The sequence below is a fragment of the Rhinoderma darwinii genome, chromosome 1 (assembly GCF_050947455.1).
Source record: "Rhinoderma darwinii isolate aRhiDar2 chromosome 1, aRhiDar2.hap1, whole genome shotgun sequence".
Taxonomy (NCBI): domain Eukaryota; kingdom Metazoa; phylum Chordata; class Amphibia; order Anura; family Rhinodermatidae; genus Rhinoderma; species Rhinoderma darwinii.
The window spans coordinates 508,919,061-508,938,681 of NC_134687.1; the positions used below are offsets into that span (position 1 = coordinate 508,919,061).

Here is a 19,621-nt window from a genome sequence, read left to right on the forward strand (position 1 = left end):
TCTGGGAACTCCTTCAAGACTGTTGGCAAACCATTCAAGGTGACTTCCTCATGAAACTGATTGAGAAAATGCAAAAGGTGTGCAAAGCAAAAGGGGGGCTACTCTGAAGAATCTAAAATAAAACATTCTGGTTTGCTTAACACTTGTTTACGGCCTAATTCCATGTATGTTCCTTCATAGTTTTCCTTTCTTCAATATGATTCTATAATGTAAAAAAAAGAAAACAAAACAAGCAAAACCATGAAACGAAAAGGTGTCTCCAAACTTTTGACTGGTACAGCATGTTGAGCAAAGTATACATATTTGGTACCGCTATACAAAAGGAGAGTAACCATTATATTGTGCTATTTATACGGAGCAGGTGTATTCATAAGCGGGTCACATATAACGTATTCCAAAATGCTCACAATTGTAGTATTAATGCTACCTGTAGTACTGCTTTCTAAGAGAATCAGTTTTTCTTAAATCGGATTGTTATAGAGTGCCTGGTGTAAAGACAACCCTTCTAAGAATGCAATTCGGCATTGCAGGCTTTGTACACAAGGGATACAAACCTACACATGGGTGTTATTATAGAATACTCACATTTTCCAACCCAACCAGCTCCAACCTGAAAGACAGAACACACATTTACTTGTGCTGAAAAAGTCAAATCTGTTCTAACTTTTGTAATAAAGCCTTTTTTTTTTCTTTTAACTTCAGATTACATTTAGAGAGGTTTTTTTTTTTGTTTTCATGTAGAATCCTACATCACTACACATTTTAATTACTTTCTTGGAGGATATTTATTAGTTGGTGCATAATATTACATTTTATTTTATTGTTGTATCTGAAATAATACAAATTAACTACCTAGCCAGGTAATAGCAAGAACAAGTCAATATATTAAAGTCAACAAAAGATGGTGAGCATCTTTAAAAAGGGGTTGTCCCAAGATCAAAAGTTATCTCATAACCACATTCCCACCAATCACGAGAACGTGGGTCCCGTTCCGCTGAATGGAGCGGAAAGCCGCGCTTGCGCGTTGCCGCTCCATTCACGGTCTATGGGACTGCCTGTGATAGCCAAGTACAGCGTACGGCTATCACCGGCAGTGCCATAGAGAATGTATGGAACAGCAGGGCGCAAACGGACGCTCCATTCATTCGGAGGAACAGAACCACCATTCTAGTAATCTGTGGGGGTGCCAGCGGTCGGACCCCAACCGATCAGCATGTTATCACCTATCCTGTGGTGAGGAGATAAAGGGGTTGTCCCAAGATTAAAAGTGAAGTATTGTATTTCAGATGAAGAATGCCTAGTAGAAAAACCCTGCAAATGTATTTTTTTCCGATCCCATGTGCAGGTTCAGCTGAGTCCTATATTTTGTCAATCACCTGCCAATATCACAATTGGAATTACAGTGTATATTAAAAATAAAAAAAAAGTACTCATTACTGAACTGGAATTCCTTTATATTAATCTAGCCAGCATCAGGATTGGTCTTTTTGGCAGCAGCAGGTTTCCATTAAAAATATGGAATTCTAAAAACCCTGTCAAAAAGAGGCTTGTAGTGGGATTACAAATTTGCATAAGTAGTCACTTCTATGAACGGGACAAAAACTATAGATTGCATAAAGCAGCGTGCAGTATACGGAGAACAACTCTGCAAAAAATATCAATTTCCCTGAATGTTCCGTTTTTTTCACTAAACGGAGCAATTCTGAACATTAAATTAGATCACTGCTATGTAAAGTTTTCTAATATTGTCTCATAAATTTACCAAGGTGAGAGCCAGCGCTTTAACAATTAAACAGAGACTAAAAAACTAAATTGTGGACTGGCATTATATTTGGCTCCACTTTAAGCCCAGAATAGAATATTTGTTTTTGGGGGAGGGGGTGTCACAGATTACACGCAAGCCTTGCAGTTATTAGGCCAGGTGCACACTTGTATCAGATTCTCAGATGATCAGCAAAGCCAAGTAGTGATAAAAGAAGAGCTGCAGAACAGCATGCACATATGAAATATTGTAATACGTGACAAAAACTAAAGCTATACTGTCACTCAAATTTACCTGCTGACATTTTATTCTTCCACAGTTATAATTTTTATTATTTTTTTTACTGTGTGTCAAGCAAATATAATATGCTTTATCCATGTTTTAGCAAAGACTTTCAGGTTAGTGTTCAGTGTAAAGGAGCAAAACAATTATTAGCAAATATGAATTCTCAAAAATTCAGAAAATAATTGGCCTCCAGACAATGAAAGAAAATCTCACCTCGAACAAACTGCCATTTTCTTGACAGCTTTCATGACACAGCCACAGCACAAGGGGAGCCACATACTCAGGCTTTAGAGCATCCACAAGATCTAAAGTGAAAGTAGACAGACTTAGTACAGAAAACCAGAAACACAAATCATAGTCACTGTATGTTGTAGAATGCTGCACCTTCCTATCCCATCAATGTATGTAACCCATTAATAGTGACCTATCAGGTACGTGCATTGAGGGCATAATCTCCGATACGGGTTCAGCTCTCGTGAACTTGCTTTCATTGTCCAGATTTAATAAGCTGCTTTAAAAGCGAACCTGTCCGTTGATCTCTGCTGCCCTATCCAAGTGCATTATATGACAGAGGGTGAGAAGTTGAGCTTCGAGATATATAGGTTTACATAATTAGAAGCAGGATTTCTGAGGAAAAAGTAAATCCTGACATGACTCCATGGGAAGGGGAAGAGAAAAAAAAAAAAAAAAGTCCTGGTACCTCGCCCATGGGCTTGCCGATTGACAGCTTTTCATGTATCAGTCTTTGTGGGCAGGGTAAGCAGGACACTCATACTCTCTCCTAGGAGTGAGTCCCGCTATTTTTTTCCCATTATTTATTTGATGTTGCTTGTCCCGAACAATAATGGAACTCAAAATCTTATTCTTTATATTATTACCCACACAGGCAGTAGTGCCAATTTCATAGGAAGCCAATTAATCTATCATTAAGTTTTATTTTCTAGTGAAGGTGGAAACCAGAGTACTCGGAGGAAACCACGCAAACACAGGGTGAACATCCAAACTATATGCAGATTTTGCCCTTCGTTAGATTCCAACCAAGCACCGCTCAATTCACGGAAAAATAAAAAAAGTTATGGCATTTGGAAGGCGGGGAGTGGAAAACTAAAATGGAAAAGCAAAAAAGGATCAGTTAATTTCTATTAAAAAAAATAATTTATTACCACATGTGGGGTATTGTCATACTCGGGAGAGATTGCGTTACAAATTTAGGGTGACTTTCTCCTTAATCCCTTGTGAAAATGAAAAAATGCAACATTTTAGTGGACAAAAATATTGAGATTCATTTTCACGGCCTAATTCTACTAAATTCTGCAAAAAACCTGTGTGGTATAAATGCTTACTATACCCCTAGAAAAATTCCTTGAGGGGTCTAGTTTCCAAAATAGGGTCACTTTTGGGGTGTTTCCACTGTTTTGTTCCCTCCAGGGCGTTGCAATCGCGCCATGGCACTAAAAACCAATCCAGCAAAATCTGTGCTCCAAAATACAAATGGTGCTCCCTCCCTTCTGAGCGCTGCCGTGGGTCCAAACAGCTGTTTTTTACCACATATGGGATATTTCCATAATCGGGAGAAGAAGCTTTACAAATGTTGGGGTGCATTTTCTTCTTTATTCCTTTTAAATATTACAAATTTCGATGTTTTTTCATAAAAAAAGTAGATTTTCTTTTTCACAGACTAACTCCAATAAATATAGCAAAATACCTTTGGGGTCTAAGTGCTAACTATACCCCTAGATAAATTCCTTGAGGGGTCTAGTTTCCAAAATGGGGTAAATTTTGGGGAGTTTCCACTGTTTTGGCACCACAAGACCTCTTCAAACCGGACATGGTGCCTATAATCTAAAAATAGGCAGGCCCCAAAATCCTCTAGGTGCTCCTTTGCTTCTGAGGCCGGTGTTTCGGTCCATTAGGGCACTAGGGCCACATGTGGGATATTCCTTAAAACTGCAGGACCTGGGCAATAAATATTGAGTTGAATTTCTCTGGTAAAACCTTCTGTGTTACACAACTTTTTTTATTACAAATAAATTTCGGCATAAAAAAAAATAAAAAAATACATTTGTAAACTTCCCCTCTACTTTTGCTTTTATTTCCTGTGAAACCCCGAAAGCGTTAAGAAACTTTCTGAATGCTGTTTTGAATACTTTGAGGGGTGCCGTTTTTAAAATGGGGTGATTTATTGGGGGATTCTAATATACATGGCCCTCAAAACCACTTCACAACTAAACTGGTCCCTGTAAAAATAGCCTTTTGAATTTTTCTTGAAAATGTGAGAAATCGCTGCTAAAATTCTAAGCTTTGTAAAGTCTTAGAAAAATAAAAGGATGTTCAAAAAACAATGCAAATATAAAAGTACACATATGGGAAATGGTAACTATTGACTATTTTGTGTGGTATTACTATCTGTTTTACAAGCAGATACATTTAAATTTAGAAAAATGAAAATTTTTGCATTTTCTCAAAATGTTGGTGTTTTTCATGAATAAATATTGAATTTATCGACCAAATTTTTTCACTATCATAAAGTACAATATGTCACGAGAAAACAATCTCAAAATCTCTTGGATAGGTAAAAGCATTCCTAAGTTATTGCCACATAAATTGACATGTCAGATTTGAAAAAAAATCGACTGTACCACAGCGCCAAAACAGGCTGCGTCCTATAGGGGTTAAGGACCAGTCACTAAAAAAAATAAACTCCAAGTTGGGATAAAATAAATATATATTTTTTAGTGATATAATTATTTCCATATCCGATTCACGAAAACATGGCTATATTTACATTTTAGGAGGAAATCCTTGCTATACAATTGCCAAGATATTAATTAATTTAACCCCTTCAGGACCCCGCCTGTTTTGGCCTTCAGGACACAGACGGTTTTTTCAAAATCGGACGTGTTACTTTATGTGATAACATCGGAATGCTTTTACCTATCCAAGCTATTCTGAGATTGTTTTCTCATAACATGTTGTACTTTGTTAGTGAAAATATGTGGTCGATAATTTCGGTATTTATTTCTGAACAGCAAAATTTAGAAACTGGCAAAAATTTGCATTTTTCTAAATGTAAACGTATCTGCTTGTAAAACTGATTGTAATACCATGCAAAATAGTTACTAGTTTATATTTCCCATATGTCTACTTTATGTTTGCATCGTTTTTTTGAATGTCCTTTATTTTTCCAGGACGTTACAAGGCTTAGAACTTTAGCAGCAATTTCTCATATTTTAAAGAAAATTTCAAAAGGCTACTTTTTCAGGGACCAGTTCAGTTCTGAAATGGTATTGAGTGCCTTATATATTAGAAAATCCCTAGAAGTCACCCCAGAAGTATTTTGAAAACTGCACCCCTCAAGGTATTCGAATCTGCATTCAAAAAGTGTTTTAACCCTTTAGGCGTTTCACAGGAATTAAAGCAAAGTAGAGATGAAATTTACAAATTTTATTTTTTTTGCCGAAATTCATTTCTAATAAAGAAAACTTTAACACAGAAGGTTTTACCCGAGAAATGCAACTCAATATTTTATTGCCCAGATTCTGCAGTTTTTAGACATATCCCACATGTGGCCCTAGTGCGATAATGGACTGAAACACAGGCCTCAGAAGCACCCAGTGGATTTTGGGCCTCCTTTTTTTTTAGAATATATTTTAGGCACCTTGTCAGGTTTGAAGAGGTCTTGTGGTGCCAAAATAGTGGAAACACCCAAAAAGTTACCCCATTTTGGAAACTACACCCCGCAATGAATTTATCTAGGGGTATAGTTAGCATTTTGAACACACAGGTTTTTCGCTAAATATATTGGAATTCGTCTGTAAAAATGAAAATCGACTTTTTTTCTGAAAAAATATAGAAATTTGTAATATTTACAAGGAATAAGAAATAAAATGCGCCCCAACATATGTAAAACAATGTCTACCGATTACGACAATACCCCATATGTGGTAATAAACGGCTGATTGGACCCAAAGCAGGGCTCAGAAGGGAAGGAGCGCCATTTGAATTTTGGAGCACGGATTTTGCTGGATTGGTTTTCGGTGCCATGTCGGGTTTGCAACGCCCTGGAGGGACCAAAACAGTTGAAACCCCCCAAGTTACCCCATTTTGGAAACACCCCATAAGGAATTTTTCTAGGGGTATACTGAGCATTTAGACTCCACGGGTCTTTTGCAGAATTTATTAGAATTAGGCTGCGAAAATGAATATCACTATTTTTTTCCACTAAAATGTTGAATTTTCTTATTTTCACAAGGGATAAAGGTGGAAAAAAACACAACCAATTTTTATAAAGCAATTTCTCCCACATGTGGTCATACCATTTTTTTCATTAGAAATGAATTAACCCTTTCAGGACCGATCCATTTTTTTTGCTTTCTTATTTTCGTTTTTCACTCCCCGCCATAACTTTTTTCTTTTTCCATCAGTAGAGTGGTGTGAGGGCTTATTTCTTGCGGGAGGAATTGTAGTTTCTATTGACACCATTTAAAGTGCCAAAAAATGTAATGGGAAAAGGAAAAATTATTTGCGGGCGGATATAGGGAAAAAATTGATTCTATTTTTTTGGGTTTTCGTTTTTACAGCTTTTGCTGTGCGGTAAAAACAAAAACTTTACTTTATTCTGCGGCTGAATACAATTACGGTGATACCAAATTCATATCGCTTTTTTTTAGATTATACTACATTTACAAAGAAAAATCTATTTGTTAAAATAAAAATTGTTGTTTCACCACATTCTGAGAGCCGTAACTTTTAATAAGAGGGTATAATAATGCGGTAAATAAATAATAATTCATAGATATGTGGCCGGTGTCGCACTGATAAATGGCGCCCGATCTTATCTGATTTTGGAACACTCTGCACATTTTGCATCGCCATATTCTGAGAGCCAGAACTTTTTTATTTTTTCACCACCGGAGCTGCGTGAGGGCTTATTTGTTGCGGGACAATCTGAAGTTTTCATTGGTACCATTTAGGGGTACATGCGATTTTTTTGATCACTTTTTATTCCATTTTTTTGCAAGCCGGGTGACCAAAAACAAGCAATTCTGACAATGTTTTTTAGTTTATTTTTTGCAGAGTTCACCGTGTGCTATAAGTGACAGTTTTACTTTATTTTGCGGGTCGGTACTATTACGGCGATACCATATGTATATAGGGTTTTATGTTTTGCATAGTTTGCACAATAAAATCACTTTATAAAATAATTTATTTTCTGTGTCACCATATTCTGAGGGCCGTAACTTTTATTTTTAAGTCAAAAAAGCTGTGTAAGGGCTTGTTTTTTGCGGTACGGGTTGTAGTTTTTATTGATACTATTTTCGGGTACATGCGACTTCTTGATCACTTTATATTCTCTATTTTGGGAGGGGTGACAACCAAATAAATAGCGATTCTGGTGTCGTTTTTTATTAATTTTTTTTGTGGTGTTCATCGTGCGGGAAAAATAACATAGTTTTATAGTTTGGGTCATTACAAACGCGGCGATACCAAATGTGTACTTTTTTTAACGTGTTCATTTTTTTCCTATAGCGAAAGTCTTATTATAGGCAAAAAAGCATTTTTTGTTTATATAACTTAAAACTTATTTTTACACTTTTTTTAAAACATAACTTTTTTTTTTTACTTGTCCCACTAGGGGGCATTTAGACTTGCAGCTTTGATCGCTGCTAGAGTACATTACACTACCTACGTAGTGTAATGTGTTCTAACAGTCATTGTGATGTGACAGTCACACTGACACGAAGCCTCGGAGGACCGGCCGGAGGCTGCTCTTCCGAGGCTTCCGTACATGACAACCCGGAGGTCATTGTCAGGCCTCCGATTGCTACGACAAGCATCGGCAGCCCCCACAATCACTTTGTAGGGGCTGCCGATGTGCTTCAAACCCCTTAAATGCGGCAATCGGTCGCGGCATTTATGGGGTTAATTGCCTAAATCAGCGGCGATGGTCCGCTGACCGGCAAGACTGGAGTGTCAGCTGTCGGGGACAGCCGTCCTCCCGGCTCCCAGACACTGACCGTTAGGACAGTGTGCGCCGGGAAACGCTCCGCAACTGTACGTCCTGGTGCGGTAAGAAAGCCCTCTGCAGGACGTACAGTTGCTGCGCAGCGTGTGAAGAGGTTAAATAAATCAAGGACTTTAAAATGTTTCAATTGAAAGAAATATATATGTGTGAGTATTCCATTTATTTTTTTGAGAGATCTGGAATGTGTAGAATTCTACAACTGCAGTAAAATAAAACCTACAAATTCAACATGTAAAACCTAATTTAGAAATCTTTTCACATATTAATATCTGTTCCTGTCTCACAGAATAAAAATCCCAGTATGTCAGATACATATCCAATGTGGTCGTCAGATAGAGATCAAGATAAGCCTTGCAAGCTCCAAACCTACTTTCTCTGATCCAACCCTGCTTAAAGATTTAACCTGCCTTCACTGGCACAGTGCTGTGGAGGTGTTTGTTTAAATATTTAGTCAGGCTGGCACTTGGCGCTCCTGCTATCTAGGTCACAAATTCTACCTACAGAGTATTCACAATCATTTTGACAGATAGACAAGTCGGAGGGTACACATTGATTTTTTGATGTTTGTATGCAAACCAAGAACAGCTGTTCTGTCCTCTGCCCTTATATACCTCATTTTGAAGACCATTTTTATACAGGGTATAAATTGGATATATAATACACATTGCTCTGACTTTGGGTGGAGACTGGCTGTAAAATATTTACTCTAGGCATACATTCACTCTCAGCATCTATAGACAAATTCACACAATACCTTGAGGCATGACTGTCTGGGTGAGCCGGGAACCCGCAGTCGGTGCAATTGAATTACAGTGGATATTATACTTCACTCCTTCAAGAGCAAGTGTGTTGGACAGACCCACAAGTCCAAGTTTAGCTGCACTGTAGTTTGCTTGCCCAAAGTTCCCATAGATCCCAGCAGCTGAAGAGGTCAAGATTATTCTATGGATAAAGAAAGTTAATGGTTATAAAATCTAACAGACAATTTTTAACTACATATTAAAAAGGATTTCGTTGGTCAAGTATAAAGAAGTGCTTCTCAATCTGTGAGGAGCCTCCAGGTGTTGGTGAGGCAATGTTGACAGAAGTGATCATATGCTCAGGCCTTTCTAAGGCTGCAGAAACTGCTGGTTTAGCAACATAACGGACTCCTTTTGTGCCTATTGTAATATTATACGGGGTTCTAGAGACAAACAAAAGATAAATTGGAGTAATAGGTTTAATTTAGGCATGGACGTCAACGCCTGGCCCCAATATAAAAAAAAAAAATGTAGGGCCCTGTTCAGCTTTTGTGCAGACAGAAAAAAAAAAGAAAAAAAGTAGAGCCAAAGTAACAACACACCTAAAGAAAATGCCACAGACAGCTGTAAGAGGTAACATACATACCCAAAGTCATGGTCTAACACAGAGAGGACGCCAACATCCGATGTGCCTTCGTCTGGGGGTCACGAAGACCATGACTTTGGGTATGTATGTTACCTCTTACAGGGGTCTGTGGCATTTTCTTTAGGGCGGTTGTTACTTTGGCTCTTCAGTTGCTGGGCTGCATAGACCCTGGGATTGTATGGACTCCCAGTAGTTTAGCAGTTTATGGCTATATACTGTGCCACCTGCATTTTACACATGACTGATTGTTACAGGTATTAATCATTTTGCTATACATTTTATGCAGCTAGGTTGTCCCTTCTGGACTCCAATTTTCACATGTGCCTGTATTTTGCCATTTACGTATCATGCTCGTTACACATGCTTCTTGGTCTTGCACAGGTCGATGCCTTCTTTTCAGTGTGTGACATGTTTTTTATTCGGTTGTGTCTATCGTAAATAAAATGTATATATTTTTATACTCCATACCTTTGTGCCAGAACCGATCATTTCTTCGTTTGTAGGTCTCTATATGAAACCAGAAATTGCTGTAAATTGTAGCGCAAATCTATGCCATCACATAGTTGGCGAAGATTTAACTTTCTGGTGCACAGACGGTCAGATATGCGTCAAATTTATTAAGACGTTTGCACCAGTTAATAAAATGGGTGCATTTTACTCCAGCGCTCTTTAGATGAAGACCGCCATATGAAATGCCAGACTTCATAAATTCTCCCCAATGTGTCACTTTGCCTAACTGACTAAAGGCAATAATTTTTCTGTAGTAAAACATTTTTTTACTGGTAAAATGGTATACATTTCAAGGAAGTTCTATACCCCCCCGCATAACTAATGGAAAGACATTTTTCTCGGAAATGTTAGCCCCAATTTCTTACCCAGGAAACGCAAATGATCAAGGAGTGGCATAGGATTTGAATTGTTCTTATGATCCAAAATTAATCCTCTCTCTTTGGAGCTAAAACTTTTTTAGCTACAAAATAAGAAGATACTACAATGAATAACATATCTGTGCTGCTCATAGGCGTAATGTTATAGACTGATATTTGTGATGTTATTTTCTATGTTATGTAATGCATGTAACTAGTGCTTCAGGTGCCATCTAGTGGCCAGTGTTGGCAATTTCCTCCATTGTGTAATTTCTTGTTTTCCCAACCCATGAGAAGGTGAAAAGGATTCTGGGAAGGAGGGCAGTCTCTTCCATGTCTGCACAGAGAGAGGACCTGTGCTTTCTAGTCCATCCCTATGTAGTAGTATAGCAGTTTTACCCTAATCCTATCACCAGTTAATAAAGCTACAGACTTCCAGCCAGTCTCATTTACTGGCTAGTAGGAAGGTGTTTAACTGCCTGTCGAGCTCCACATAGACCCCGGGGGTGTGTGAAGCGGGGGCAGGACAATACCCATGAGCTGATCTTTATTAATAAGAAATTTAATCAGCCATGTAATAAGATTTCACTATGTATTATACAGACCAACTAGAGAACAATGCCACATCTGTATGTAAAGGGTTAATCTGCTAGGAGGGGGCAGAATCAGATGCCTGTAAAGGGTTAATCTGAGTTTTCACTACATAAAACGGTCAGCAGAAGCCACTGAGGAGATGGATGTTACAGGATATACATCTGCTTCTTCTTCTTCTTGCCGCCTCCTGCGCCGTAACGCAGGAATCCATCTTCCATTGCTGCTAATATAACATCCAGCATGAAGCAAGATAGCAGCAGAGATCTCCACTGTACACATGCTGCACACTAGTCTCCCCGCACACCGTGGACTCCTAGCTTAGAAGTCTGACAGAGCAGTCAATATCTCCTGAGACGGACTGCTCACACTTAGTTTAAGATGTATTCTTTTCTTAAGGGGCTACAGCTTTTATAACTTAATTATAAAAAGGACATTTTTAAATTTTCCTAATTATATATATTTGAGAAAGGTTTCTATTTCAGTCTCATATTACTTCATGAGGTTTTGCCAGAAAGTGATATTTTTTAAAGAGACATTTAAATAGGACCGATCAGGGGATACATGGACAATGGTTCTCAATAGTCTACATTGTCCTTGTGAGTTCAAATATTATTTATTACATATACTTTACAGTAGATAAATATTTATATATTAGCAAGTTCCAAAGCAGAAACCGTGATACACAGCAGCACGCACACATTTTTTTATTATCCATTTTATATATAACAAGTTAACCTGCGTTCTTTCAAAACTAAGGCTAGGTTCACATCTGCGTCGGCATTCCGTTGTTCTGCAGAACAAAGGTGTGCCGGAAGCAACTGTTGCATTGCACGATGGACACCATCGGCCAACGGAAGCCATTGACTTTTATGGGTTCCGTTGGGGCGTCCGTGGTTTTAACGGGGACAATAGCTCAGCATGCTGCCGTTTCTGTAACGGAGGCCCGTTAACGTAGCCTCCAACGCAGATGTGAACGAGTCCTAACCATTTAGGGTTGTCACGATACCAGAATTTGGACTTCGATACCGATACCAAAACGATACTTTGCCAACAATAAAAAACCCACAAAAATGTCCTTCCGTTTTCTGATGTGGGGCACGTGGTGTTATGAATATTGAAAAACTATTAATGTGAGGCACATGGAGGTTCAAAACTCATAACACCACATGCCTCACATTAACCCCTTCCAGCGCCTTGGCGTAACTGTACGTCCAGGTGAGCAGTAACTTCGCGCACCTGGGCGTGCAGTTACGTCCGCGCTTTAACAGTTAACCGCCGCGCGGCGTTACACCACAGCGGCGGTTAACTGTGCAGGGTGTCAGCCCTGCTCTCCCCGTTGCCGATCAGCGGCCTGTCGCCGCTGAAATCGGCAATTAACCCCTTCGATGCGGTGGTCGATTGCGATCACCACATCGAAGAGGTTTACAGCGGATCGGCAGCCCCCCACATGTATTTGCGGGGGCTGGCGATCCTTATCATGGCAACCAGAGGCCAGACAATGACCTCCGGGTTGCCATGTACGGAAGCCTCGGAGGATCAGCCTCCGGCCGGTCCTCCGATGCTTCCTGTCAGTGTGACTGTCACGTCACAATGACAGTTAGAACACATTATACTACGTGTGTAGTGTAATGTGTTCCAGCAGCGATCAGCACTGCAAGTCTAAGTGTCCCCTAGTGGAACAAGTAAAAAAAGTAAAAAAAAAAAATAAGATGTTTTTAAAAAGTGTAAAAATAAAAGTTATAAGTGACATAAACAAAGAATGCTTTTTATCCTATAATAAGTCTTTTATTACAGGAAAAAAATTAACACGTTAAAAAACAGTACACATATTTGGTATCGCCGCGTTAGTAACGACCCCAACTATAAAACTAATATTATTTTTCCCGCACGGTGAACACCGCGGAAAAAATAAACGAAAAACAGTGCCCGAATCACAATTTTTTGGTTACCAACCCTCCCAAAATATACAATAAAAAGTGATCAAAAAGTCGCATGTACGCCAAAATGGTACCAATACAAACTACATCCCGTCCCGCAAAAAACAAGCCCTTACAGCGCTTTTTGACTGAAAAATAAAAACGTTATGGCTCTCAGAATATGGTGACACAAAAATTTATTTATTTTATAAATAAGTGATTTTATTGCACAAACGCTGCAAAACATAAAAAAATTATATACATCTGGTATCGCTGTAATCGTATCAACCCGCAGAATAAAGTATAATGGTCATTTATAGCCCAGGGTGAAGGCCATAAAAAAACGAATAAAAAACACCTTTTTGCTTGCCAAAAAATGGAATAAAACGTGATCAAAAAAATTTCTGGTACCCCAAAATGGTACCAATGAAAAGTACAGATTGTCCCGCAAAGAATAAACCCTCACACGGCTCCGGTGGAGAAAAAATAAAAAAAGTTCTGGCTCTCAGAATATGGCGATGCAAAATGTGCAGAGTGTTCCAAAAGCAGATAAGATCGGGTGCCATTTATCAGTGCGACACCGGCCACATATCTGCGGATTATTATTTATTTACTGCATTATTATACCCTCTTATTATACCCTGATGTACCCCGCACAGATTACATATACCCTGATGTACTCCGCACAGATAACATGTACCCTGATGTACCCCGCACAGATTACATATGCCCCCACATTACAAACTGAAACACCAGTAAAACCCCAAACAGAACAACTACCAAGCGACATCTGCGCCCCAAAAGCCAAATGGCGCTCCCTCCCTTCTGAGCCCTGCAGCGTGCCCAAACACCAGTTTACGTCCACAGATATGGCATCGCCATACCCGGGAGAACCCGGTTAATATTTTATGAGGTATTTGTCTTCAGTGGCACAAACTGGGCATAACATGTAGTGCACTAAAATGGCATATGAGTGGAAAATTGTAATTTTCACTCCGCACCATGCGCTGCGCATTAACCCCTTCGCGCACCACAACATAGCATGTCTTAGTGTGGGGGGTGATGTATGGAGCCTCTCACGTGAAAAATAAAGAATTTAAAACTGCAAAATCGCTGTTTTTTTGGTCACCTTCGCTCGACCTAAAAATGTAATAAAAAGTGCTAAAAAAGTTGTATGTACCAAAAAATGGTACCAATAAAAACGACCGCTCCTTCCCTCAATAAATAAGCCCTCACACCACTCTATTGACTGAAAAATAAAAAAAGTTGTGGCTCTTGGAACGCGGGGAGGAAAAAACTAAAAAGGAAAAGAAAAAAATGGATCAGTCCAGAAAGGGTTAATTACTTTCTAATGAAAAACCATTTATGACCACACGTGGGGTATTGCCGTACTCGGGAGAAATTGCTTTACAAATGTTGGGCAGCTTTTACCCCCTTTATCCTTTGTAAAATTGAAAAAAATGCAACATTTTAGTGGAAGAAATGTTGATATTAATTTTCGTGGCCCAATTCTAATAAATCCTGCAAAAGACTTGTGGGGTCTAAATGCCCACTATATCCCTAGATAGATTCTTTAAGTGGTGTAATTTCCACTTTTGGGGGGTTTCCACTGTTTTGGCCTCTCAGGGGCTTTGCAAATGCGACATGGCACCCAAAAACCATTTCAGCTAAATTTGAGCTCCAAAAGCCAAATAGCGCTCCTTCCCTTCTAAGCCTTGCTGCGGGTCCAAACAGCAGTTTATTACCACATATGGCATATTTCCGTAATCGGGAGAAATTGTTTTACAAATGTTGGGGTGCTTTTTCTCTTTTATTCCTTGTAAAAATTAAAAATAGCTACCTTTTTTCAGAAAAAAAGTTGATTTTTACCTTTATAGAATAATTCCAATGAATTCAGCAAAACAACCGTGGGGTCAAAATGCTAACTTTACCCCTAGACAAATTCCTTGATGAGTGTAGTTTCCAAAATGGGGTCACTTTCCGGGGGTTTCCACTATTTTGTTCCCTCCAGTGCAATTCAAACGCGACATGGCACTGAAAACTATACCAGCAAAATCAGAATTTCAAAATCCAAATGGTGCTCCTTCCCTTCTGAGTCCTGCTGTGGGTCCAAACAGCAGTTTATTACCACATATGGGGTATTGCTATAATCAGGAGAAATTGCTTTACATATGTTGGGGTGTTTTTTCTCTTTTATTCCTTGAAAAAACTAAACATTTCTACGTTTTTTCAGAAAAAAAGTAGATTTTCATCTTCACAAACTAATTCAAATAAATTTAGCAAAAAAACTGTGGGTTCAAAATGCTAATTATACCCCCTAGATAAATTCCTTGAGGGGTGTAGTTTCCAAAATGAGGTCACTTTTGAGGGTCTTTATTGTTTTGGCCCCACAAGACCTCTTCAAACCTGACATGGTACCTAAAATATATGCTAAAAAAAAAAAAGGAGGCCCCAAAATCCACTAGGTGCTCCTTTGTTCTGAGGCCGGTGTTTCAGTCCATGACTGCACTAGGGCCACATGTGGGGTATTTCTAAAAACTGCAGAATCTGGGCAATAAATAATAAGTTACATTTCTCGGGTAAAACCTCCTGTGGTATAGAAAAAAATGTATTACAAATGAATTTTGTAAAAAAATAAATGAAATTTGTAACTTTCACCTCTACTTTGCTTTAATTCCTGTGAAACGCCTAAAGAGTCAATACACTTTCTGAATGCTGTTTTGAATACTTTGAGGGGTGCAGTTTTCAAAATGGGGTGATTTATGGGGACTTTCTAATATATAAGGCCCTCAAAGCCACTTCAGAACTGAATTGGTCCTTGTAAAAATCGCCTTTTGAAATTTTCTTGAAAATATGAGAAATTGCTGCTAAAGTTCTAAGTCTTGTAACGTCCTTGAAAAATAAAAGAATGTTCAAAAAACGATGCAAACATAAAGTAGACATATCGGTGATGTTAACTAGTAACTATTTTGTGTGGTATTACTCTCTGTTTTACAAGCAGATACATTTAAAGAGGCTCTGTCACCAGATTTTGCAACCCCTATCTGCTATTGCAGCAGATAGGCGCTGCAATGTAGATTACAGTAACGTTTTTATTTTTAAAAAACGAGCATTTTTGGCCAACTTATGGCCATTTTTGTAATTATGCAAATGAGGCTTGCAAAAGTCCAAGTGGGTGTGTTTAAAAGTAAAAGTCCAAGTGGGCGTGTATTATGTGCGTACATCGGGGCGTTTTTAATACTTTCACTAGCTGGGTGCTCTGAAGAGAAGTAACATCCTCTTCTCTTCAGAACGCCCAGCTTCTGACAGTGCAGACCTGTGACGTCACTCACAGGTCCTGCATCGTGACGGCCACATCGGCACCAGAGGCTACAGTTGATTCTGCAGCAGCATCAGCGTTTGCAGGTAAGATCGACTTACCTGCAAACGCTGATGCTGCTGCAGAATCAACTGTAGCCTCTGGTGCCGATGTGGCCGTCACGATGCAGGACCTGTGAGTGACGTCACAGATCTGCACTGTCAGAAGCTGGGCGTTCTGAAGAGAAGAGGATGTTACTTCTCTTCAGAGCGCCCAGCTAGTAAAAGTATTAAAAACGCCCCGATGTACGCACATAATACACGCCCACTTGGACTTTTACTTTTAAACACACCCACTTGGATTTTTGCAAGCCTCATTTGCATAACTACAAAAATGGTCATAACTTGGCCAAAAATGCTCGGTTTTTAAAAATAAAAACGTTACTGTAATCTACATTGCAGCGCCTATCTGCTGCAATAGCAGATAGGGGTTGCAAAATCTGGTGACAGAGCCTCTTTAAATAGAGAAAAATGCTAATTTTTGCTAATTTTCTCCAAATCTTGGTGTTTTTTACAAATAAATATTGAATTTATCAACCAAATTTTTTCACTAACAAAGTACAATATGTCACGAGAAAACAATCTCAGAATCGCTTGGATAGGTAAAAGCATTCCGGAGTTATTACCACATAAAGTGACACGTCAGATTTGAAAAATCGGCTTCGTCCTGAAGGCCAAAACAGGCTCAGTCCTGAAGGGGTTAATAAGAGACCATCATTTCCCTCACATAATGTCAACATTGGGGTTAATGTCGGTCACATAAACCCCAATGTTACTCTATGCTGGCTGCAAATATTACTAGTGCTTGCTCTAGTGCCTTTATTTCAAGCTTTTCCTCTACTCTAACTACTACCTGCCTGGGGCGGCTCTGTCACAACACTGCAGCGCGGTTCATGATCAGGAACCCACTGCCTGTGCCGCTCGCGACACTCCCCTCCCTCCCCCTTCTCACAGATCATTGGTGGCAGTAGAGAAAGGAGGGAGGAGCGTTACTCCCTCCTACTGTGACACGGCTGGCACTAATTACGAGCGGAGCGGGTACGTCGCGCGCCATGTTCTCTCTATTCATTTCAATACTAAGCTGTGCGGCAGCTCAGTACTGAAATACATAAATTGGCGGTTTTGAACTGTTTGCCCCCGCACAGCATGGAAATGGTATTGAGATTTCAATGCATCCCTACTAACCAGTTACTTATACGTTACACTACAAAATATAAAAGCATGAACATATTGGCCTCATACAAAAGGAATATATTCAGTCAAAATAGTCGCTAGAGGAATAAATCCTGAATGAAAGGCAACAGATTAATGTGCTAATCACAAATGCGCCCAAACCAAATAAAATTAACATATTTAGGAAACACTTAAATTGATGTGAAATCCATCCATTGCTTTAGGGAAAAAGCAGTAGCGAAGGTCAATAATAGTTCAAGTTGGCTGGAATCTATCCAGATTTCGCTCTGAGCAGATGCTATAAGACGTGTATGCACTTCTATCAAAGCCCAGTTGGCGAAACAGCTGTTGGCGTGCCATGCGTGCCTTATTATTGGTTATTATTACGTCCTGTGTGACAGAGGCTAAATCAAAATGTATCCTATAATATTTAACTATGATGATTGATATTTTTTCCGAAGTAGCAAGCTGTGTAATAATAAATTAGCTCTTCCTCTACACATATTCCAATATTCTGCCTAGTGCTGTTCAGCAGTTCTACAAGACCCATGACACAACGCACTTTAGAAGGCAGCATAATGCTCATTTTATAACATAATAGTCACTGGGAAATGATTAAGTGGACTCGGAGCCTATTAAATAGCAGAATGTGTAGAATCAATCTCTACTACAAACAAGAAGCATGATCCAAGAATTTTTCTGCTACATTTTTCACGTTAATGGCAACACATAAGTAGAATACAAAGAGCACGTCTCCAAACCTGTATGGACAATCAATAGACAACTACATAAAAAACAACAACAACCTTATGTACAACATTGGAGGCGATCTATCCATTCGTTTTCGACTTTTGCTAAATATATATTGGATCCCCTCTTGGACCCTGCTCTAAAGCCTATATGCCATAATAGGACATATGAAAGAGGGTTTGCCTAAGGGACAACCCCTTTAACACCTTAGTGCAAAGCTACGCGCGCGTGTGTGTATGTATATGTATATGTATATATATATATATATATATATATATATATATATATATATATATATATATATATATATATATATATATATATATATACACACACACACATATATATATATATACACATACATACACATATATACACACACGTATACATATACACACACGTATACACACACACACACGTTATGCAGTTAATGCCAACAAGTGGCGCGGGGATGGTGCGGGCAGAGGAACTGTGACCGCATCATCTAAAAGCAGGTGTCAGCTGTATGCCACAGCTGACACTACTGAATGGTTGAGATCGAAGATTACTCTGAGCCAGGCTGTTTAGCTCCTCAGTTGCCACAACCAATAGTGACAGCAGGGTGCTGATTGGTTGCCATGGAAGTCTGGGGCCTAAAAAATACCCCATATTTACCATGTATGTATGCCTGTTAGGCCCCACACATCTAAGTCCCCTAGTGTACCTTCAAAAACAAGTTAAATAGGTTTACAAAAAAAAAATGTAAATATTAAAACAATTCTTAGAATTGGTACTGCCGCACCAAAATTGTACCAATGGAAATTACAACTCGACCCAGAAAAAATAAACTCTGTCAATGGTAAAAATATATGTATGTTGGACTCAATGCGTACATATAATACTTCAGTTATTACATGTCCACAGACAGTACTGTCTGAACATGGATGTGTATAAGCAGAGAAACAGACACAGCCGTAAAGCACTGTCCAGGGGAGCTCCGCCCAAAGAGCAAGTTGCAGCAGGAAGTGAATTATAAACTGTTAGCACAGAAGAGCCATTTCTAACTACCAGAGAACCATATGAAACAATCTTCCTTTATCTTTTTCCATGACAATTTAGAAAAAGTCACCATTTAGGCCTAATGCACACGACCGTAGTTCATCTGTAATTACGGACAGGCAATTACAGACAGATAAAATAGCTACAGGCCACGGACACCGTTCCGTATGTTTACAAATGTGTGTCTTAGATATGATCCGCAAAATATACAAGATGTCCTATTCTTGTCGGCAATTACGTCACGGAAGTCTATTGGCGCTTCCGCAATTGCGAACGTCTACAGATGTGCATCTGTATTTGCGGATCCGTATTTGCAGACAGTAAAAACCCTTAGGGTCATGTGCGTCAGGCCTTACTGAGATCCAACTCAATAACCGCATACCATTAGATTATAAGCGCCAACTAGCAGGAACATTTGTTTCATTGTTTGTTGCAGCATTTACGAACACGGATTTGCAAGTTTAGACAC

At 39.0% G+C, this 19,621-nt stretch overlaps 1 protein-coding gene across 1 annotated transcript in view; it reads right to left on the reverse strand.

Annotated features, from left to right (window-relative positions):
* Positions 1-19,621, reverse strand: part of HSD17B4 (hydroxysteroid 17-beta dehydrogenase 4) — a 321,488-nt gene that overhangs the window by 224,440 nt on the left and 77,427 nt on the right. Inside the window, exons 8-10 of the mRNA XM_075836285.1 lie at positions 8,827-9,014; positions 2,261-2,352; positions 586-610 (exon numbers count right to left, since the gene is read on the reverse strand). Coding sequence (XP_075692400.1) covers positions 586-610; positions 2,261-2,352; positions 8,827-9,014 — 305 coding nt within the window. The remainder of the gene's footprint in view (positions 1-585; positions 611-2,260; positions 2,353-8,826; positions 9,015-19,621) is intronic.